Raw genomic sequence first — 24,675 nt, forward strand, 5'->3', positions numbered from 1 at the left:
CCGAAGTGCCTCAGATAAAATGCCTCCAGTTCACCCGGAGGAATCCAATCCTTTACTTCATGTTTCACTATAGATATTTTTAAGTTTATTTGATTAGTGTTTTTACTTAGCATGCTTTATTTTAAAAATGTATTTTATTTAACATGCCACCGGAGAATTATAAATCCTTCTATTTTTAGTAGAATCCAGGATAGACATATTTGGCCTTCCCCTCCAAAACAGAATTTTATATCATATAATGTGCTCACAAGAGAGAGAGAATGCATATGTAAGCACAGAAATAATCTGTGGGCTATAGAGCTGCTGTGAGATCTGCAAAACCTTCCCTTTGGAATCTCCAGAGGCTTGCAGTAATAGCAATGGATTTTCAGGGAGCACATTCTCAAGGACAAGCAAAACTAATGCAGAGAAATAAACAAAAGGTGTCAGAAAATGAAAGTCTATGCTTTGTATTTAAATTTGAGGTAGCATACATTATCTAGGCAAAGTTAAGCCATAAATCAAGAAAATAAGTTAAATAGTGTTTTGAATTACAGATATCATTATAAGAGTCATTATTTATTATCACTCAGTTCCAGTTAATGGTACCACTGACTCAGCAATAGATTTTTTTTTTTCTTGGCAATCCTTTTATTCTATACAAGTAATCACAAACATATCTGGGGAGATTCGGCTTCTGACTACAACCAAAAACCTGTTTTATATACTGACAGCATCTTGTTTTAAACTTTAGAACAAAGTTAAATCCAGAGCAATTTTATTCCTAAACTCAGGATCAAGTCCTGTCCATCCCTTTCACTTACACCATTTTTGTTTTATTTATGAACAAAATGGTCCTCTAAAAAGAGAGTAAATACTTACACTGGTTCTCAAAGAGAAGAACTTGCATTCCATAGAGGGAAAAGGACTGTCGAAAACTGTATGTAACAGAGTTCTTCTTCTTCTGAAAAATCTTGGTCACCTGAAAGGTATCAGATAAACAAAGTGAAATACTTGTTCTACCAAATGTGCCTGTGGAAAATTATTGCTCTGAAGAATTAGCGTAAGAGAAAACATTTTATTTAAAAGAAAGTTATAAATCTGTCAGAAAAAATACACTTGTTATTTTTTTCCTTTTTTTTAAGTGCAACTGCTGTATTTAATCTCTTGCTACTGAAAAAACCAAAGCCCTGCAGCATCATCTCTCTAAAGCAGAAGAGCTAATATTTTATCCAGACAGAAAGCCTTTGTGTTTTCTTTCCTCCAGTACTCAACTTCATTAAATTCCAAAACAAAAAACAATCATGCATCCTTTCTGTGCTAGCAAAAAATGAAAATACATTTAAGTTATCCTTAAACCCCCCAAAATTTAGGTGCTACCACACCGACCAATCTGGTCTATATTATTCCCCAAAATGGTATCTGAGTAAGTAATAAAAACTAGCAAAAAAAAATGCTGCATCATTTTCCACTCAAGCTCCCATTGATAACTCCCAGGTTATACTCAGAAGCAAAAGGATTAATGTTTTTAATTTAATTCCTTGTTTCAAGGTCTGCAGGTATGCCAAAAACCACATACAGTAAATTTGTGTAGATGAGATGTGCCTTTTTCCTAACAAAATATGAAATATTGGGTGTAGTTCTCAGTTTTCAGGTAACAGCCAAGTGCATTCCAAATGGAGTGCAACAAATTTTCCTATTTTTAAGAGTAACTCAACCAAATAATTCCAAGCTGTCTTGAGTTCTGTGTGTCTGCTTTTCAAAAGACTGGGTCAAGTTAAAGTTTGTGAAGGTAAATGCACACTAAAAAGTAAAGTCAACTGTAAAATCTATTTCAACAGATCCTATTCCTATTTCAGAGCACAAGCAGATCCAGTTCACAGAACATCTAGGGAACACAAAGTGGGATGCAATTTTGGTTTTCCACAAGTACCTTGAATTCATTATTCATGGAATAAATAATGTCTCTGTTTATCCTTTAGGACTATGGGTGAACTGGAGGTGAGGTTTTTTCCTCTTAGTAAAAGATACTGCATCAAATACCTTCTTGCAGAATGTAGCCATTAGTAAAAGACTTCAGTTTAAAAGCAAATTATACAGAATTTAAAAAATTAAGATACAAATCTCTTAATCATCCCAGGATTGTTGAAATACAGGATAACAGATATTTATTTTTAGGAATGCTCATGTACTTAATTGCCAGTGATTTCATGGCAATAGTATTTCTGAATACCTCATTCTCTCTGCCTGGAAATACATACCACAAGAAGATCATTAAATAAAAATATTTCTCGTTGGTGCAATCCAAGCTTCTGAGGTTTATTTGGATCTGGAACTTCAAACAGCCTACAGTAGCAAACAAGCCTCCGGTGGGGGAGAGAGAGCACCTGCAATAATACAAAAATTCATGGTTCATATAACAGCTTCTAGCCAAGAAAGAGCAATTTTTATACACAAAATCTTTTTTCTTTAAAACTTCAAATATTTTTATGTCTAAGCCCATTAGACCTTTTCATCAAAGGACCAACAACAAGACCATAAAGAATTTATGCCACAAACTTGCAGGACATTCAAACTTCATCAAAGTTCCTTCCACTTTTTATTATAATTTTTATTATTATTAGAACATTTTTATTATCATTAGAAGAAAGGATGTAAAGAAAGTTTAGCTTTTGTGAAATGCTGTAAGTTACTTTTTGTCAGCCACCAAGTTAATTCAATCTGTTCATTCCCTAATACCAAGAAAATGGTGACATCAGGACAAAGTAAATGCATTCTCAATCTGTCTTATTTTCTCAAGCCAGCAAGGAAACCAAGACTGAGTTTCCATTTTCTTATTGGAAATGTCTGCTGAAGGCATCTCTGAAGCTGACGAGTGGGACTTAATTTCTTTCAAATGCAAACAATGAGATCTTGTTAACAGCACCAAAAAAAATCCATAAACTGGTGCATTATAAGAACAGTTTGTCTTTATTACTGACCTATGATTTAAATCTGGAATCAATATTTTCAATGCTCATCTACCATTCAGAAGTGAACTTTAACTGGCAGTATCTTTCCAGAGTATCATTCAATTCTCAAATGGACCAGAAAGAATAAACACACCACAGCTCAGGTGAAAAGGTGAGGTGCAAACTGTGATTTTCATTATTTGTTTATTCCTTACTGGTTAATTTCTACAGTGATAATAATATTTCAAATAAATAAAAAGTGTACTAAAAAGCTCTAGAAGACCCTTGGCAATAAATTAGGCAGCCTCGGGGAAATAAATTTTTAAGAAAATCTTTATACTTTGGAGAGTTTTTATGATAACACAACAACAATGTTGCCTGAAATAAGATCAGTAATTTAAAATTTTAAAATGTAACAGAATGTTTTATCTCCAGTTTAGGAAAATGCTGCCAATTACAATGACTTTAAGTTTTGAAGGAGTAGGAGAGAAATACCTACACAACCAAGTCCATGGTGCAGAGATCCAATCTACAGTAGAAAGACACATACAAGTTGATTAAACTTCAGAGAAACACAGAACTGTATCATAGCAAGTAAATACGGCACGCTCTGACTATGACTAAATGCCTACAAAGTAAAAACAAACAGAGCTATCAATAAAGACTCTTGCCTGCTCCCCTAAATTCCTTGCACACAGTTAAAAAGTCTCCCACCAGAAGAATCCTTCAAGCTAGGACACCACCAAGGGCATTGTTTTCTTAATCCCATTTAATTTACAATGTCAGGATTAGTTTTAGGATTTCAATTGTCACATGTCTAAATAAAAAAAGAAACATGGGAAAAAAAAAATCTCCCACAGAAGTCTATATATAAATCTAAATCCCCAATTACAGAAACAAAATTTCATATTAAGTGCCTGAATACTGACTTCAGAATATTTATTTCCCATCCTCTCAAAATTAGATACAAGCTTTTATAAAAATTTTTCTTTCTTTCTGCTGCTTCTTCAAAGAGATCTCCTCAGCACATTCTTTACTGGAAACAGAACAAAATTAGATTTTCGGTGGTCCCTCATTCCCTTCCCCCATTCCCTGACTAAGGCTTGTCTGAGAAGAGATTACAGTTCCAAGCCCTTTAACAGTAACAGGGAGAATCTAGAGATCCACGTTCGGAGGCAAAATGCTGTGGCCTTTCTTTTCTCTCTCCTTTTCCAAGAGATGCTTTGAAGATTCATTTATATAGCAAAATATTTCAAGACTTTTCCCACAACAATCCTATCTTTGGATGCTCAAACCCAGGACCAGAATCCCCGGGACCTGATTTCCAGCTATGTCCTGAGATAAAATGACCCTGTGTCCCCTTACAAATCCCAGGTCATGGAGGCAGCTGAGCAGGTGACAAAGATAATGATGTGAACAGAACTTCTCTGTTACTCTTGTAAATTATGGAGATGTAACTGACAGTGCACATTTTGAAATATGGTTCTCTACAATATCACATTAACAAAGCAATTTGGTTCTTTAGAAACAAACGAGAACTGCCTAAAATGCAGGTATTTCAGAATTGTAAAGCTTCACAATAAAGGATTTTAAGACTCCTAACATCATCATGTCACCCATGACTGCAAAAACAAAATTCATCAGCATGGATACTCCAGAATTTAAGTCAACCTTATAGGGAATGATTTTGACAGTTTCTGCCCTTTGCCATTTGTGGTCCAGTCTGCAGCGGGGAGCAGCCCAGCTGTGCTGCCCTGCCCATGGCCCATGGCAGAGCAGAGGGCACTCACCGGTTTCTTGCCCACGATGAGCTTCTCCACCTTCTGCACCTGGGACACGTGGTCCTCGTTGGTCTTCAGCTCGCGCTTGCGGATGCGCTCGTAGATCCCGATCAGCATCTCCCGCGGGATGTCCTCACCATCATCCACCCCTGCAGGGCCGAGCTTCTGTTAGCAGGGATCTGACCCACCCTGGCAGAACACAAAATCCTGGGCACTCTGTTTTCCTGCCCTCCCAGTGCCTGCCTGCCTGTGGATGTTTGTGCTGGTTTCTCCCAGCTGCCAGCCAGCTCCTCCTGTGTATCCACGCAGAAGAAGTGGTGTGAACATGATTTAAACACTGATTTTGGTCCAGAAGCTCACTGCCCATACACCAAGACATTGATGGAGATCACCCAGCTTTGAGGATTTTTTGTTTTAAAATTCTCATCTAAAACTAAGACATAAAAAGGCTGATTTCCTAAAGGATTTTTTTTCTTTCCCACCTCTGTTTGGTATTAAAGTTACAATGAATTAAATTCCTTTTTAGACACTAAAACCTCCATATGACATTCTCCTGGGAATATACCCCTGCGAGGAAGCAGAAGAACCATTTCATTTTGCCTCTGTCTTAATATTACTCAAGCTTCATTACATAATTTCCTATGTGAGAACCTTATGAACACATTAAAATTATTTAACCAATATTTCCTGTAAGATTTCAAAAAGAACTAGTTTAGTCTGGAAAAACAAATCAACAAAATAGCCCAGAGCCAATATTATTGTTTAGCACTATGTGATTATCATTGGCATGGCATTCCAACAAATGGCACACTGTCTTGAATGCTTGATCCTGAATTTTTAATAGCAATGCAAGGAGCCCAATTTCACTAAGTGACTTAAAGCTGGATTTTCTGGGGACAGGGAGATGCATGTCTCTTTTTTAAACAGGTTTTAAAGCAATAAACTCTTATCTCCCATTCAGAAGCAAAGATAGAATATTTTGTCACCCAGTGCAACAACTACTCCCATAAAAAATACTGTGATAAAATAGAATTTGTTTGCAGATAGAAGCAAGTAAAACCACCTCTGTTGTGTGCCACATGGCCAAGTCTTCCACAGCCCACCCTTTGTGATGCAGTGATTTACTGCAGCAAGGTAGCCTGTTACAGAAATGCCTTCAGTAACAAGAACTGCTGGCATGCATGCTGGAGTTCAGAGAGAATGTGCTGTGGCTAACTCCACAAATGTAACTGCAGCATTATGCCAAGAGATCCATATCAGGCCTTTGGAGTATTTGTGGATTATACAATAAAATCTCAGCACTAACTTAAACTTTGCTAAGCTGAAACATCTGCTAAGCACAGGTTGTTCATTGCTGCCTTATATCAATATCAGGGAATAAAATCACCAACCAGGACTTTCGTTTTTAAGATCTGAAATTTCAGAACACTACAAGTATTTTGGTTTCGCTGGTCCTAAAATGAAAGGTTCTGACAAGACATCCATCCACTCAAGAAAGCCAAGATAAAAATGACAAAATATTACACAATTCCTTCTGGTTTTGCTGTTACAGAAATGATTGAAGTCTGTCCAAATGGCAGACGGGTGACAGCAGTGTGAAGTTGTTCCCAGAAGACACAGAGTGTCCCTGCAAGGACAGTGACAGAGAAAAGCTTTGAGGAGCTTTGCCCTTAGGGTCTCTTACCCCTGAGGTTCTTGATGAAGTCCTCCAGCTTCATCTTGCGCTCGGGTTTGACATTGGGGCTGTACATGTCGGTGTTGAGCAGGATGATGGCGAAGGCCAGGATGAAGATGGTGTCGGGGTTGCGGAACTGCCGCACCACGCCCGGGTTGCAGATGCAGTAACGCTGGCTGGGAACACCAGGGAGGCTGTCAGGGCTGGCACTGCTCAAATGCACCAAATAACCCACCTGTGCATTCCAGAGCCTCAGCAAGCTACTGCTCCCTTCCAGACACAGCTTTAGCTTTCCATCCACACGTTTTCGTAAGGCAGTCCTTGAGCATGCAAGGAATTTGTTTCTCCTTAACTGTAACTTCACTTACTTAACTTCTTTATCCCCTTTTTTCAGTGATTAATCCCCCAACAGCAGGTAAGAACACAGCACTGATTTTGGCTTACTGCCATATGGTGATTTCCACCTTATCCTGCCCTGGATACACCTCTGTCAGTACTGGTAAGTGACTCCTCTTTCTCCCACTGTTGTTGGAGTGTTTAATGAAAAGTCAGGAGAATACATACCCTAGAAAGTGCATGGGCTTATAATTCCACTCATATAAACTACTAAATCCAAATATATTCTTAGAGATGTTCAAAAATCCTTGCATATCTTTTCAACTGATGCCAGAAAGAGCTTCTGAGAAAGTTCTATTAATACAAATGCCACACGTGAACAACACCAGCAAACGAAACTTCCTATTCCATACTTAGCAACCTCCCCCCACAAACAAGACATATTTGAAAGTGTTTGTACCTCATGAGGACACTGAAAATAATGAGGAAAGCAACTTGGATAAGCCCAAGTTCTCCAGTTCTGCAGTCTGACTGCAAAGCAGCAGGTTTCTGGTGGCTGAGGGATTTATTTCACATCCTACCTAAAAGCTTCAATGAGCCGCTCCACCTTCTGGGCTTCTCCTTGGACACGGATGTGGGCCTGAAATTTCCTGAGTGCTTCATCCAGCTCCATTGTGGAGAAGTCCATCTCATCCACCACACAGCTAGGACAAAAACAGATTCACATCGTGTCTCTTAATTTCTAATAACACAGTACCAAAGGGAAGATTTTGAAACAGAAAAAACTTTTCAATTTTCAATCTGACAGAGAATCAGGGAATTGTTTTTTAAACTTTCAGCAGCAATTGCAATAATTGCAGGTAAGCTGTGAAGGGAGGTTGAAAATAACAGATCAATGAGAATGTGCACATCTGAGCAGACCCTTGTGTTTTTTAACTGAAGATCTTGCTGGAATGACAAATGTCTGATCATTGTAAGTGATGTACCACTGCCACAAATAATTATTAGTTCTGTGCTTCCAGGCCAATCAACTATCACAATGCCTCCAACAATAATAAATAGTTTATACTGCTCAAAATATCGTATCTCAGGAAGCCTGCAGCAGGCACAATAATCTGCACCAAATGGCTCTGTGTCTAGCAATGTTCTTAACTGCAGAGAGAAAAAATAACCTTGTTTGGATACTCACTTATTATTACTGTATCTCTCATCTCCCCATAATTTGCCGTGACTTTCAGTTAACATTTATGGAGAAATAATTACTTTCTTGCTCTGAAAATACAGTCCCTTTTAGGAACCATTTTAATATAATCAGCAACATGAACTGTCATTCTAATACTTGGTTTAAAGACTTCTTTAAAATCAGAAGCTTATAAATTTCTTTTAAGCTCAGCTTTTAGTTTTGAAATGACCAGACATGAATCACTGCAAGTAACAGCACTGTAATGCAGAAACCACAGAAAGCACTATCCACTTTTAAAAGCTTTTTCTTAAATGTATAGATATACAATGACAAATTGCAGTAGCTCATATTTTTCTTCCAGTAACATTCTAACTAATGTAGATTAACAGCAAGTAATTTATTCCCCTTGCTTTTAATATTTTTCCTTTTATGCAAAAGCACAATGAAACAATGAGCCTGCCATTTCCACACCCTTTCCAATCCTCACCTAAACTTTATTATCAGTTCTGCAATAATGCTCACAGGCTTCCCATTATTGCAAGTTCTGTTAGAGTGTCAAAAGCCCTTTTCCCATTCCAAGATGTCAAGCACATGTGCAGACTCCCAATGAAGTAATTAACACAATTAAGGACCCCCAGAGACATGCTGGCCGAAGTGGGGCCACGCTGGGGATGGGAAGGAAGCAGTATTTCGGTGAAGCGTGGAGACAGCAGAGGTACCACCGGGGCAGTGCTCATCCCCTCCCCACAGCACTCACTCTAACACGTCCCTGTTGAACTGCTTCTGCCGGTTGCCCAGGAACTCTCCGATCATCTGCCGGCTGAGGCCTTTCCTCTGCAGCAGAAAGTGGGCAACCCCAACCGGAGTGTCGGGCACAAATCCCCGCTCGATGAGGTACTGGACTCCTTTTTCGGGTTTTCTGAGGAGAAACGAGAGTGCAAAAGTATGAATTTCCTTCCATTGCTCCTGATTACATCTGATTCAAATTCCACAACAGTTCTGCCAATTATGGTCAATATATTCAATCACTTTTAACCAATGTCCCAGCAGAACAGGCTCCTGTAGCTGCAGGAATGCGTAGTGGCATGCATTGCTCACTGCTAAGAGCTGACAGCTTTGAGACACATCTTCGCCTGTTTTCACACATTCCCTGCTCCAGAACCCTCCCAAGGAGAAGCTCTGGATTCAAACAGCCTCCCTTGCCAGTGGAACAAAGCCCAACACCAGCTACTAAAAATTCCTGTTGCTGGGAGAGAGGTACCTTCCAGAAACTGAACTGAAACGCTGCTGCTGAAAAACAAGAAACAAAGATCTCCCCTGACCTCCCCCCTGCCTCCTGGCAAAAGTTAAACTTAATGAATAAAAACATCTGAAGTGGTGTCACTAGCCAGAGGAGAGAACAAAAAGTAAGGGGGAAAACTACAGCCAGTCAAGTGAAAAGGAGCAATTAAAATTGTGTAGCTCTCATCTAATTGAGACTTTTAGTTCCTTCCTTTAACACACCCACTGCCCCAGATTTCCCTCCTTAGACAGGCACCTTCCCCATTTCTTTACATCTCTTCATACAGCTCCAGATTTAGCTGTAATCACTTTCACATCCCAAAACAAAGCAAAGCCACTCCTTTTAACTTCTTAAGAAGTGTGTGCTGGGGAGGAGGGTTGGAACAGAGCTGGCAATAAAATATATTGCTTAAAAAGCCAAATGCTGCTTTATTCTCAAGTGCTGCAAAATCCCCATTACAGCACACACTGCATCATCCGGCAGTGCAACACAGCAGAAAACAATAATTGCTTTTAAAAATATTCAAGGAGAACCTTTTCAGAACCAGTAATTCCATTATCAGCTTTATTTTGCATGGAATTATGCTATAATGTCCACCTGTAAGAGTGGTTGGTTTGCAGCTTGCTGGATGACCTAAAAGATATTTCCTTTAAGGCAAGCAAAATCAATCAGAGAGGACAAGGTGACCGTGCTATTTTTAAACAAGGTTGATCACACAACCATAACCCTTCCCCAGGGTTTTAATTGCAAATAACATTGCTAAATACATCATCATTCAGTTCTCCCACTCTTTTACATTCCATTATTATACACTTAATACCCTACTAAGAATTAGACAGATCAGAGAAATATAGATAATTTAATCAAAAGGGAGTTCTCAAATCTCAATTTCTTGCATCAGACTTTGTGGCTCTTTTCATTTGAAATAAGATTACACACATGGTCATCTTCTGAAACTAATCTCCTTCATACTAAAAGGTCCCTTTCTGCAAGTAATGTAATTGCTATGTTCATATGCTTTTAAACTGTATTTCAGAATCCTTAATCTTTCTAAATTTAAATTCACAGCATCCAACAAAAACAGGAATAGTTTTCTCCATCCCCCTTGTTAGTAAGCTGCATTTGTCCAGTAAATTCAGAGAGATACAAATCCAGGAGAGCTCCTCTCCAGTGACTGTCAAAGCAGAAAAAAGCACTCAAAACCCACAGCTTAATCCAAATATCACCTTTACCTGACATATAGAAAATGCTGGATCATTGCTTACTGTACTAAAAACCAAAATGAATTCCTAACACCTGCATAAGTCTGAACATTTAAAATCATCACAAAGATAAAATAATTTAATTTTCATCAGCCCCTCTCTGGTCGTATAATTTTACTTAAATCAGGGTCTGCTTTGTCACCTAAGAAGCTTTGCCCTGGCTTGGTAATATGAAGTCACTTGATTCAAATACCCTTCAAACCAGGCTAGGTGATTGTCCAAAACAGAGTTAAAAATCCATTTACAAAACACTGGAAGCCAAGAGCTCTTTTCCTATCAATGCTCCCCTCATGCTGGAGTGAAATATTAGGGAGTTTTGCAGTCTGGGATTATTTAAAAGCAGTCCAGTTTGTTACAAAAATTGTAACCTGGCAGCAATAATATGAAAATAACACCTGAACCCCCAGGCTGTAAGAATGAAGGCTGCTCCTTCCCTTTTTTGATCAATCATCTGGTAAGTAAGGCAGGCTCGGAGGTTTATTGTTGTTTTAAGCTCCTTCCCACCTCCCACCAGGTGGGACACTATCTTATTCACCAGGAAAAGTACTTACCAGAAAATGATGACTCTTCCAGAGTGTTTGGAAGCGCTGCATTTCCAAGGAAATTTTACTTCAGAAGTGAAGTTAACAACAGGTTCAGAGAAAAATGTACTCAAGGGGGCATTTTCTTTCTGCTTTTAACATAAGCAGCATTTTGCCTCCTTTCGAAGTCAGAGAAACTGAAGAACTGAAGGATAATGGAAATTTAAGTATCTCCAACACCAGAAATTTCAAATACCACCAAGTCTGAAGTAGTCGCTTCCTAAATGCACCAGGAGGATGTGAAGGTTGTGGTGCAAACCTCCAGCAAACCACCAAAAACTCATTTGTTCCTTCCCAAGGTGGTTTGTCACACCAGGCTTTGTGGAGGGCAGGTTTGACCAACACAAGCAGCCAGATTTTCTGCTGCAAACCCAGCTGTTTTAAACTGAACAAACATTCCTTTTCAGCAAAGCCTGACTTTTTCAAGTGTCTGACTGGATGCAGAAGGGAGTGGGACAAGCAAGGGTCAGGACTGAACAGGATTGGATAAGTTATCCTAATTTCTGTCTGCTCAGAGTTGGGCACAGACCATTTTGTACTTACAACTAAGAGTCTTTTGTGATTAGGAAAATTCCCACTGATGGCTTGTTAATTACACAGACCAATAACAGACAAGATAAGAAATCTATAAATAGCACTGGAGGAAGCAGCAGAAGCAGAGCAGTTATTTTCAGATTTGAATACATTAACTAATAGAAAAAGAAACCCTCTAACATTAGCACCTTGCATAGCTGATGATGTAGTTATTTAGAGAACCATTGATATTTACAAGGTTGCTTCCAAATAAGTTTAAAAATGTCTTCTGTCTCCAAAAACACAACAAAACAACCAAAATAAAACAACAAAACAAGTAAAATGAAACAACAACAACAAAAAAAAAAATCACAAGGATCTACTAAAAGAAGAAAAAATCAACACCAGAAGATGTGCAAAATTTTTTCGTAATATTTTCAGAGGCTGACTGAAGGACTAAGGATCTTGCCAGAAACTGATTAATAACAAGACATTTAGAGTGGTTTGAAGTGACTTCTAAGGGAAATAAAATGATGGAAAGATTAATGTGAACTTCAAAATAACAGATCAAGTATATTTTAATAAACTCATTTCTTAGAGAGTACTGGCTGGATGCAGAAGTGCTCAAGACCTGCCAGAGGCTGAGAAGGCAGGAAAGCCAGGCAGAGACAGCTTCTCCTTTGGAGAACGGAAGGGTAAAACCTGACTGACTTCCTAAACATATCCAAACTGTTCTCCTTAAGTTTTCATGAAATATTGCTTTTATAAAAACACTCCAGGGATTCTGAAAAATGAATTTGGTGGAGGAAAGGTTTTTAGTTGGATTCTGGATCAGCACAGGATGGGTTTACTGATGCAGCCAGTCCTGGCGCAGGACAAACTCAGTATAGACCCCAGTGCCGAGCTGGGTCAGCACTGGCAGCAGGCTCTTCTCACATTCCTGTGGCTGACTTGGGACTTCCTGACAAACTGAATTAGGGCAAAAAGGTGTTTTGTGTGGTTTGGGTTTGGGTTTATTTTTTGTTTCTTTTTTGTTGTTGTTGTTTTATGTTTTGATTTTTGGTGGGGTTTTTTTTTGGCAGTGTGGTTTGGTTTGGCTTGGTTTTATATTATTATTTTTTTTTAATCCAGCCAAGCACTCCCCACAGCGGCACCATCATTTGTAGTATCCAAGCCATAGTGTGGATAAAGTGCCTGCGTCCACAGCAGCCAAGAGAAGAGAACATAACAAGCATTGTCTCAAACAGAAACCTGCCACAAAACCACAGCACAAAGGTGAATAAAGCCTTGCCCATTCCTGACGTGCTGAACATGTAAAGCTTACAAACACCCAAAACCACATGAAATCTTTGTATTTCCTTTTACAGCTCAGACAATAACAGAGCTGTAAAATGAGAGCATTAATTAACAAACAAGCACAGGACACTTCCAATACCCAGCAATGCCAGAAATATAATCTGAATTAAAGCAGGGATTTATGAACAGTGTAAGTAACCACAAGAACTCTGCTCTAACAGCTGACTGAGGCAAGGGGGCAAAGCCAGCCTGACTGAGAATGAGAAGCTGGGTGAAACTTCTGTAACTCCAGCATTTCTGAAGGCACACCTATGTTTGTTGGTTCCTTGTCTCTGCTACAGGGAAACTGAGACGATTTCAAAACAAGCAAACCAGAAGTACAAACATTTCTTAGAGGCTGTTAGAAACCACTGCAAACAGGAACACTTCACAAACACACAGCTGCCAAAGAAATCTTTTCATGTCAGAAGTGGAGAGTTTAATGCAGCTATGATGCCAGCCCTCTGTAAAGAAATCTTACTTGCCTTTGATACCAGCGATCTCATTTGGAAAAAATTTACAGTTGTCACAAAAATAAGCATTACTTCAACACTAAAAAACAAGGATGGCTTTTTTACAGCAAGAACCTAAGACTTTCCTTAGCATCATTTAAGAAGTTAAATATTCTAAAATAACCAAGCTGGCAATAACAAGCTAGTTGAACATTCTCCTTAGTCTGGCACACAGCTCAGTTTTGTTTCTATGGTTGTATTTCTTGCTTTGCTTTTGCTGAAGAGCCCACTACTGCTGCACTGAAGCCAAGAGAATCCCTAGGTCTATTTTAAACCTTCTGGCTAGGAAGGAAAAAACAATATCCTTAAAATACTGCCAAAACTAGTGCCAAAACAACTTGTCAGAATTCACTCCACAGCAAGGCAAAAGGGGACTGAGAGGAGGAAAATGAGAGAAACTGAGTGGGAACCCTGAGCTGTGCTTTTCTCAATTGCACAACCATTTAATGAAGAGAAAGAAAAACTGACTGTAAATTGCATCTTCTAGTAACTACAAGAAAAAATCCCTGGATCAGGAAAATCAGCCAGGAAAGAACACATTTCTCTCCTCTGCATTTCAAGGAAACAGGGAGATAGTTATTCCCATGATTTGGGCAGGTGCACTACAGTTTGCCCCCAGTGGGGATGATTTCTCCTACATTAGGATATTAATTCTCTAAAGTTCACTGAAGATCTCCCACCACAGATGAGAAGGTGAGGGCACACTTGCAATCAGACCTATTTACCTGGAGTAACCTCTGTTCACAGAAAGTTAATTTCCACTCATGCCACTCAGGAAAGAATTCACCAGGAAGTGATCTCAGTGCCTGGTTCTGTTCGGTGGGGGAGCAAAATAAAGAAAGGAAACTCTGTAGATGTGTATTTTCACTAAATTGGGCAACTGACCTACGTGGTTCTACCATTACTTTCTGCTTGACCAACCAGTTTCTTTACAGCATCATTTCCTAACAAGGTGCCAGGAAATTATACATTGAACATTATTACTGCTACTGGATGTTTAGGTTGGTCTGAAAAGTATTGCCTGAATCAGAGGTGATTATAAAAGGGTAAAAAGTGTATCAAGGGGTAAAAAGTGTATCAAAGGCACCTAAAGGCCCCTGAGCAGAAAGATTGGCTTATTCTAATAAAGGAGGGAAAATAGAGTTTAAAGCTGCTTTGGAAAAAGGATTTTCCTGTGTTAGAAGCATCATTCCTGATGAACAGAGCAGGCAGCACAGTGGAGAGGCACAGAGGCACACCCAAGCACTTGCAATGCAGTAGCTGGACATGTCCTTGCTAGTGAAAACAGCCCTGAGTCATCCTGCCAGAGCCCTTCCTACCTCCTCATTATTCCCTCTCTTGGCAGTGGGCAGCCTGCTTTTTTGTCCCTCCCACTTCTTCCTTCCTCACGAGAAAGAAGGCAATAAGAAGAAAGTATTTTAGTTAAAGCAATGGACCAAAACTCTCTGTGAGGCTGTTCTCACCTTTTCTAACCCCACTGCATTTCTCACAGAGCAGGGACAGGAGTTTGTAGCTGTCAGCAGAGCAAAGCACATTCCACTTGGGGACAAGACATATGGAAAACTGGCTGCCTCTCTCAGAACTGTGTGCCAGGGCTGAGTATTGCCCTCATGTTTATGCAAGTGTTGTCAGGAACAACACTTCAGGATGACTGTCCTTTAAATTAAGGAACAGTCCCTGTCTTTATGTCTTCTCATGTCCCTGCCCTAAATCCTCTTTCCACACCCTCACCAGTTACACCAAACAGCTTCAGCTTCAAGTTCTGCAACTCTGCTGAGTAAAAATGGGAAACTCTGACAGTCACATTCCCTTTGAAAGGGATACCTTTTGAGCAAGTAGTTTAAACATCTCCTGATTTGCCAATTACAACCTACAAAACCCCAATTCAGCTGGTATATATGAACTGTTACACAAGAAAGAGTTGATGGGACCTTCTCTTTTTCTCAGCTCTTTTCCTACACAGCCGTCCCATGTTCCTATTCCAACTGTCCCCTGCATTCCTGAAAAGGCAGCTGGTCACATTTGTCACCCTCAAAATTTGACCACTGGAGATGTTTGGACAAAAGGAATTCCAATTCAAACACCTGGAGCCCCATCAGCCACTGTCTGGAGCTGCTCAGCCAGCAAAATTCCTCCATTCATGGGCTCATTTTCCAACAGGAGGCACGCAGGCATTGTCAGAGCTCAGCTCCCATTCCTGGCACATAGCAGGGAGGCAGGAGTGTGCCTGGAATGTTTAAGGGCAGCCGGAGCTGGAGGCACAGATGAGGTAATGGCTCTTGCAGGGATCCAGGGCCACTCACACTCAGCTATTGCTGCTTCCAGCAAAGCCACACTTGCTTCCAAACATTTGGGAAAGTTTATATTGAATTTAATGGCAATAAAAGGAATCCCCATGCCCATATTTGAATGAGGCACTTCAATTTACTATTGGTTCTACATTTCAGCTGGTTTAGATGGGATATAATTTATGCTAATCAAAGCACTTGTTTTGGAAAAAAAAAAAGGAGGAAAAATGGCTCCTCCGGGAGAAAAGATAAAACACACACAGAACAAAGCAAAACACACAAAGCTTTTTTTTTTCTTTGGGTGTTCTCACTTAGGGCTAAATGTTTTTAGAAATAATGAGAGTCATACTAAGAACATTCTTCTCTACTTACTAACTCCTCGGCATGTTAGAGGACAAGTTACATGGAGTGCTTTGATTTTAATTTTTGTTGGAACCAACTGCGCCTGAATAATCTGCAGTCCAGATGTTGCAACAACAGCAAAGTCCCTGTCAGCACACACACGAGGACAGCAAATGGCTCTGTTGTGAAATCCTGGCCAAACCTCTTCTCTCCCCCTTCCTCTTTCTATAAAATCATTCAAAAAAGATCATTGAAGATATTAGGGATCAGTTGGCAAAATAAAATAATTGGTTCACAGGTAAGGAGAATGAACTCCATTTGATTTACACCTTCTCTCTTCTACTTAATCTGTATTTACAAAGTTTAAAATCATTAGAAATGTTTCCAATAAGCTTCCAAATTCTAATTGAAAGGAGGATGGACCAAAAGCACATGTTTAGAGACCAGATATTAGAATGGATGAGACTGACTCTAAGCAATACAGGAAGTATGTTCAGCATATTAACTGAAATTCATTATGAGTATGAAAGGTGTAAATTGAGAACACCAGATTACTGCACTTATTACAGGAGTTAAATTAACAACTACTTGCAAAACTATTTTTTAAAAACCACGTAACATTTGGCAACTTTTAAGGATTTCAAATAAAAACAAAGCTTGCAGCACTTTCTGAGTGTGACAGTACGCAGGAATCCAAATCACCTTCAGTCTCTACCTGGAGATGGAAAATGATGGAAACCTTATACCTCTGTTGAACAGTTAAAGCTGCTTTCATGGAAAATTAAAAATGTGCCTTCACACAATATTAATATTGTATGCCTCAGATTTCCAATAAGAATTTTTCTAGAAACTTTAATTTGTAATATTGTCTTTGGTACAATCCCACCAGCACTCACCAAATTCCTCTCATATCAGCTTAGTAAAATAAAAAAAAAATCTTAATATTCCAGGGAATCTAGAAATGTTAGAAAAACTGCTTCTGGAATTAGTATCCAATTCATATCAACAGTGGGTTTTAAATCGGAATAAAATCATCCCCACTGTGCAATAAAGGAAGCCAGTAGAGCTTTCAGGGCTAACGATGATACATCATTGCATATTGCAAACAGACACTGAAGCCTTTTTATCTCTGTCAATAAATCCTTTGGGATAACTTTGGAATAGCAGGAACCTTGATAATGGCCCGTTATAAAAGAAGATACAGCAAACCCTTCAGCACAGACCATTTTAATGCACTGAGGACACGTGGGGAACAGTTCTACATCTGTCACTGCCCTTTCCAGAGAGGAAAAGAAGACAAAAGAAGGGAGGGGGGGGGGGGGGGTGTGAAATGCATCTGGGAAAATTTATTGTAAAGTTATTGCTGTCCCAGGCTCTGTTCTAGCAGTGTAAAGTGGTGTCACATTCATGTATCCCCAAGTAGTACATGTAGGACTAGGATGTAAAGCCTAAACTATGCCCTGGCATAAAGCTCAGAGCAGTTAAACAGACCCTGCGCTGCACTTTGCAGCCTCTCCTCACCAGCAATGTCAGCAATCAGCCCCAGCAAGCCTGGCTCCCATGGCAAGGAACACAATGCCACAGGAACCCTGCCAGATGGGAGGACCATTTACAGAGCCTGCCAACAGCTGATATCCCAGAGGAGACACTAAACACGGCTCCAGGCTCTGCTAGATTAAAAACCTAGTCTGAGCAATGCCAACCCTTATCTCCCATCTTCTCTAACACCAGGCACAGCTGCAACGAGTTTTCAAAGCACTGTGCCACTCTGAGGTTGTGCCCGTTTTGCTGACACTGCTTTGTTAGCACAGGAGGTGTTTGTGCCCTGTGCCCAGGAGTGCTGAGCAGGCACTGCCCTGTCCCTTGCCCTGCCATGGCCCTGCCGGCTGTGTCACCGCGGGCAGGGGACACAGCAACCCCAGGCAGTGTTAGCAACAAGCACACGTGGCAGCCACAAACACTTGGCAGGGACCCAGAGCTGCTGTCACCCCCGTGGTGGCACAAGGCTCTGTGGCAATTCATGCACAGAATGCCAGCCCTGCACTGCTGACCCAGGGGCAGGACACGTCTCCTCACACTGCTGAGGTTAAACACTTCTGAGTTAATCTCTCAGAACCATCAGCGCATCAGGAGCAGGATGGAACCTGAAAATCCTACCAGAATGGGGTGCAATAACTGGTAAGCCTGGTATTTCCAGCCTGCAGTCAAAACAAACAGGAGAATGAAATCACAGCTCTTTTAAATTTTTTTCTCCTTGTTTTTGTTTTTAAAGCAGCAGTCAAAAGGCCTCTTGAAGCCTTGTTTATAAGCAAACCAGCCTCGAAGGCTGGATTTGCATTGGCAGGATTTGCAGCCTGCAAAATAAACCTTTCTAGGTAGTGTTTTCCTTCTGCCTGTGAGGGAGGAACAGTTTCTAGTGCAATTCTCCCAGTCCACATCCCTTTCCAGCTCCACTGAAGAAAATGCCTAATTCAACACAGCTGGCCTGCCCCAGGCTCCCTGGGAGCTGCTGCACTCTGGGCACGCACCTGCAGCCCTTCCTTTGGGGAGGAATGAATGGGAGCACACACTGCCAGCCCATTGCCGGGGGAATCACTGCTGCCATTCAGAGCCAGGGCAATGCACAGAAGCTGTTACTCACTTGCAATTTCTTTGGCAGAAATCATTCCATTTTGGGGGATTACTTTACCTTCTAGCTTACAGGCCACTACAAAATGCCTTTGAAAAGTGCACTTCTTTAATCAACACTAAGGTTCCAAATTGAAGGCCAAGTTACACTTTGAAAAAAATTCCATTATAATCATGGAGTCGCAGAATGGTTTGGGCTGGGAGGGATCATAACAATGATTTCTTCCAAACCTTCTGCCATGTGCAGGGACACCTTCCAATAGAACTCACAGAAAAGTGATTTTCAATTACCTGTACTTTTTTCTCAATGTCCTGTGTTCTCCATTCTCCAGGGAGCTTTGTGCTACTGATGTTTTGCATCTATCAGTGATTAAGTAAACTGAACCACCAGCTGTGCTCAACTTTTACCCCACCCATAACTGCCTATCCTAACAAAGAGCCTCTGATAAGAAAACTGCACTTTGGCGTCTGAAAATTGTTATTAAAATAGGAAAGCCAGAAAATCTAAAAATTGAAATTTCAATTGAGATTACAGTGATTTTCCATGCTTTTAAAATCCTAATACTTTTACCACTTCTGCTGAACAAAGCAATGTATTTGCTACAATTCATGCACTTCTTTAAGGTTCTTAATTCTTTGCTTCATGTACCACAAAGAAAGGACATTTGTTAATTTAGGCTTGGGATCGTAATTTGCAAGGAAGATTTCAAAGACACAGTGAAATTAACCTGAACTCCTTGTACAAGACATGCCTAAAATTTCCTCTGATAGATGCAGACATTTGGAAAAAACCTTGCCTTCTTGTACTAGCTAAGTTCAAAGCCCCTTCTTTCAGTGCTTCCTCCTGGGTGGAGCACACATCCTCCAGGAGCTGCTGCCAACACTGTCATTGCTCCCTTGTTTTATGATCACAAATGTGTTGTGAAGATAATGCGGTGAAAAGACATTTTCAGCAGTGAAGTGACCGCTGCATTGACCTGGCCACTGCACTGACCACTCACCTCAAGATGCAGTTCGCAATCTTACCTGATGCACTCTCTAGAGACTCCTGAGCTTTCACAAGAATAAAGTTTTGAAGGTTCTCCAGCTCCCTTTTCAAAAGTATTTACAGACTTATGCACCATCATGCTCTATGATAGTTCAATACCTGACACTGCACATTAAGGAAAATGTCACAATCCTCAAACTGGAAGAGCCATAATCAAAACCCAATGCATGTGGGATATGTGTGATACTTGGGGAGTGTCTGTGGAATCAATAGAATCCCACTGACTTAGCAGAAAGTAATGACAATCTATTTTACCTCCAGCATTGAAAGCAAAGTGAAGAGTGGGGAAAAGAAAATCACACAGAGCAAAAGATGCCACTCAGAGGTGCTGCCTGCAGTTCCGCAGAGTGCTGTCCTGCAGCACTCACTGCTGAGGAGCTGCACATCACCTCACATCAATACAGAAAACAGGTTTATCTTCGTGCAAGTCCGTGCAGCAAGGTCACTTCGATCCGTTTCAAACAACTGCCTCTATCCTTGTCTGTTCCTGATGTTTATTTTTCACTTTTAGCCTCCTACTGATGTGTCACTAGCAGCACCTGACAGCTTCCAATGCTCTCATTCACCCCTGCATGCTGCCTGAGCACTTTTTCCATTCACTTTTCCCCTACACCCTTCTGCAGCTGACTCCGAACACTCTTACCAAGCCTGAGGTTCACTGAGCATTGACTGCTCAAGGCTTAATTGCTGTGCAAAACCCAGGCGAGAAGCAAGTGTTAAATGTCAGCCAACAGCACCAGCACCTTCCTCCCCACTTGCCCTGCCAAGGATGTTATTTTCAAATCTTCTAAAAAAGAGCTAATTGATGTATTTTACTACCCATTCAACCTCACAAACAGCGATGCTATGACTTGCATAATTCCAATTGGCTGGAAGCTCCCATAAAGGCATTTTCACACAGATTAAAAGCTAAACCTGAAAGTGTTTACAGCCAAACTTGGGGCTGTAATGCACAGCTCATGTGATGGCACCAAAAAGCTTTAATTGACTGCAATGTTACAACAAATACATGAGGAACCACCAACCTATCAGTCCAAACACATCAAAGCACTGCTAAAAAAAGGAGGCCTGAAATCACTCAAGCCCCAGGGAAAACATAGGAAAACTATCAGTCATAGGCAGAAATACAAATTTTGTGATAGCTCTGTGATAAATGATAAACATTCATTTAATATAAAAAATATTCAGTGCGTTGGCTTTTAGCATCACAGTTTTAATGAAATCTATTGAACAAATTCCAGGCCCTGCCAGTGTTAAACAGGAAACTCATCATATGCTGCATGCTGTTTTTAATTCCTGTCTGATGAGTTTCACACCACCTACATGATTAGGGCAGGAAGAAATCTAAATTTTTTATAACATAACACCAAAAAATGGATCAGGATCAAGCCACCATATTTTTCCCCAAGAAAGGAGTTGGATTAATCTTCAATAATTTACTACCATTCCTATACACATAATTATATTTTTTCTTTTTTTCCTGAAGCCGTTAAACTATGAAGACATCAACTTAAACTTTAACATGAACAGTCACCACAAGCACCTTGTTTATTCACTCAAAGGTCAATACCAGACACCAGTCTTACCTTACCTGACACACGAAGAATATTGCTGGTTCATTCTCAGTGACATTGAGAGGAAGGCAGGAACTGCTGTACTTACTTGTTAAAAAGATTCAGCCCAATCCTATAATGGCGTTTCCTGATAACATCGTTACTGAAGGCAGGGGAATCCCAGCTGTTGCGAGTCTCTTTGTGGTAGGTTTGTTTGCTCAAGGTTTGCTCCCTTAGGCTGTCCCTAGAAGAGGATTCTGAGCTGCAATTTATTGTATCATTGGAGTTGGAAGTGCTGTTGATGCTGTCGTTGTCTCCATCAGAGTAATCAGACTCTGATTTGCTTTGCCTGTTTGCTGTGCCGTTGATGGCCAAGTGACTGTCTATGGGCCTAGCCCTGTGCCTGGCCTCCTGCTCCTCCCGGGTGATGATCTTGGCAGGAATGCTGTGAGGGATATGTTTAGGGCTGCCTTGCTGGCTGGTGATGCCTCGGTCATACGCATTCTGTCTCTTTAATGAGCCTCTCTCCGAGCGATCGCTCAAGTCCACGGAACTGTCACTGGGCGGCTCGATAGTGAGAAGAGGGAGGTGATCCATCCTCATCCTCTGCTCCTGACATTCCAGTGATGGGGTACTCCTGCAGCTCGTATCAGTGTCTATCTTATCATCCTTGTGGGTCATAGACCAGTACTCTTGGGAAGAGTTCACAGAGCGGAGCCTCAAGTCTGACTCCGTGCTGGACGGCCTGTCCACGGACTGGGAGAGCGGCAGGGGTGGGGACAGCTCCTCCTCGTCGATGTACAACGTGACATCGCTGTAGGAGGCCGTCATCTCGTCCAGCTTCCTGTGATCCACATTGTGGATCGTTGGTTTGCTTGGGGCACAGCTCTCCCTCTCCATCTCCCGGCTCCTGACCTGCTCCGCGCTCTGGATTTCATCTGAATGCAGACTGCGGCAGTTCAGCGCATCGTCGATGGATTCCGCCAGGGATTTCACCTGCCTGGAAAAAGCATCCTCCAGTTCTGTTATAGCATCAGAGAAATCAGTGGACGCTGCCGGGGACTTCATGGTAGCCGTCTCCCCGAGCTCATTGCACTCCGACGGTACCAGGGAGCCCAGCTTTGAACCATCATTTGTAACAGAAACTTGCTTCCCCTCGAAGTAGGAGCTGTGGACTTTCTCAGGTCCTTCAAAGGAAAACTGCATTCTCATATTGGACAGGACGATGCGCCTTGACATGCGGTTCTCGGACATAGAACTGCGCAGGCGCTCGAAGTTCTTGTTCATCTGATACTGGCGGAAGGCGGTCTGGATGGTGCGGGCAGCATGTCTGGTGATCAGACGACCCCCATACTTCCGTTCTAGCATCTCCACCTGCCAGGCAACACACACACCCCTTGTCACTTCGTGCAGCTCGGGACAAGGGTAGAGTCTCACAAAAACATTTAACTCGCGTTACCACTTTATTGTACTTTATATATACTGGTTTTGAAAGCAAAAACTCAGAACTCCAATGATGAACGGAATAGTCATCTGCAAATTCCACCATAAAACACAAAAGTATATTAATTCACCTCACAGATATAAGAGAATATCAGTTGCAATAAGTTCTTCCTTCTTTTCTGTGACAATAAAAACACACAGGTTTCAAAAGGACTCATTTTCTTAGAAAAACATTTTGTACAATTACATTCTAGTATGCTCCTGGAGCATAAAATCTCAGTTCCAAGAACTGTTTTTACTTTTAACAGTATTAACTGTTAAATCTGTTAAATCTTAATTCATCTGTTAATATCTTTTACACTTTTATCTAGGAGGTGGGAAAGATGTATGGGACAAAGAATAACGGGGTTCAAAGTCCCAACTGAAGTGATGCTAGAAAAGACTTCTCCCACTTCACAGACACAAACGAGGTACCAGAGCTCAAATACCTGCTTATCCTGTAGGTCTGAAGAGAGTTCATAGCTCTCCGAAAGCGATCTGGAGCGTTTGATGGCTTCCTCCTCGGCCTGTTTGCGCAGGATGGAGGTGGAGTGCTGGAGCTTGGGCCGGCGGGCTCGCTGCTGGCCGGGCGCGATGGAGTAGAGCCCGTAGGGGTGCTCGTAGTGCTCGGGGCTCAGGGCAGAGCTGTGCGTTATCGGGCCCTGCGGGTAGCCGGAGGGGCTATCCAGGGACGTGCCGGTCTCGCTGCTGGGAGCCTCCCCCTCAACGCTGCACAACAAACGAGAGACAGCAAAAGCCTCGGGTGAGCCCCAGCACTCCAAAATTCCCAACAGCAAACAGCACCGTTCTGCTTTACTTTCATTTTGTGTAACATCTAGCAAGTTTTGCTGTTCGCATGCAGGTGTGACAGGTAATGTGGCTTTCATGACAAGCAGCACAGTTTTTGCTGCAGTTATTGCTGTAGTTTTTGCAAATCTCAATCTGTCACGCCCATGACATCTTTAGAGCGTGAGTCAAACAGGAGAATGGAGGTTTCAAGAATTATTTAACTTTATGCACTAATTAATAATAACATCCTGAGTAAGTCACTCAGGAACTGCTCTGTAAAAGGAATGAAAACTTCTAATTTCTTATAAGACTGCTTATTTCCAAGCTTCTCTATTCAAAATGACAGATGCTTATTTGTGTCTTTCTTTGCTTTGACCAAATTAAAGCAATATTTTCTTACCCTTATATTACAATTTGACATAGAAGGATTACTTTTGTGGAGATTAGAATTTAATGGATCTTGAGTGCTATGATGTTCCTAAAAACTAAAGTTGGGAAAAAGTACTTGCAAGAGAAATCTCATTTCTTTCCCTGCTAGTGAAAGACTGCTCCCATGGGATACTTTTGGCAGGTTTTGGAATAAAAGCATCCCAATGGACAGTGTTTCTAGCTGATAGAAAGCAACATGGTTTCAGGTGAAGAAAGCTCAATAGCACCTCTCTGGGAAAGAGACTACTTTGTTTTCACAAAAATGCTGTTACTGCTAAGGAATAAAGGAAAGGAAAAATACCTTTTATATTAAAAGGGTTGCACACAATAGGAAACATTTTTTAACTGAGCCCTAGGTGTATTGTGAAGTACGGATGACTAACAGCAATTTGTATTTGGGTTGTATTTGCAGAAGGGCACTCATGTTGCAATACATGCACTTTCACTCTTCCATCTTTTCATGTTTCACCAAACTATTTACTGTCTATCTCATCCTGTGTACACAGAGCATTGCCAGAAAAACGAAATTTTACTTTTTAAAAAAATCCTTCAAAAGACTCAGTAAACACTTCACACATGCACCAATACAAGCAGCACTTCCCGTACCTTTTGTTTTAGGAAGGATACATCGAAACTCCAAAGAAGTAAAACTCCACATTCCCACCACGCCCTGTGTTTTTTTTTCCTTCATTCATATGTACTTAAGAACCAAAGCCCTCCTGGTTG

General features: G+C 41.0%; 1 protein-coding gene across 19 annotated transcripts in view; it reads right to left on the reverse strand.

Annotated features, from left to right (window-relative positions):
• The window catches only part of IQSEC1 (IQ motif and Sec7 domain ArfGEF 1), a 282,649-nt gene that overhangs the window by 15,424 nt on the left and 242,550 nt on the right, over positions 1-24,675 (reverse strand). For all 19 annotated transcript variants that reach the window (XM_072934947.1, XM_072934948.1, XM_072934950.1 and 16 more), the window contains 9 exons: positions 23,181-23,460; positions 21,359-22,623; positions 8,663-8,824; positions 7,304-7,426; positions 6,396-6,562; positions 4,721-4,860; positions 3,430-3,459; positions 2,241-2,366; positions 862-961 (listed from right to left, as the gene is read on the reverse strand). In XM_072934947.1, coding sequence (XP_072791048.1) covers positions 862-961; positions 2,241-2,366; positions 3,430-3,459; positions 4,721-4,860; positions 6,396-6,562; positions 7,304-7,426; positions 8,663-8,824; positions 21,359-22,623; positions 23,181-23,460 — 2,393 coding nt within the window. The remainder of the gene's footprint in view (positions 1-861; positions 962-2,240; positions 2,367-3,429; positions 3,460-4,720; positions 4,861-6,395; positions 6,563-7,303; positions 7,427-8,662; positions 8,825-21,358; positions 22,624-23,180; positions 23,461-24,675) is intronic.

Source organism: Taeniopygia guttata, chromosome 12, assembly GCF_048771995.1.
Source record: "Taeniopygia guttata chromosome 12, bTaeGut7.mat, whole genome shotgun sequence".
Lineage (NCBI taxonomy): Eukaryota > Metazoa > Chordata > Aves > Passeriformes > Estrildidae > Taeniopygia > Taeniopygia guttata.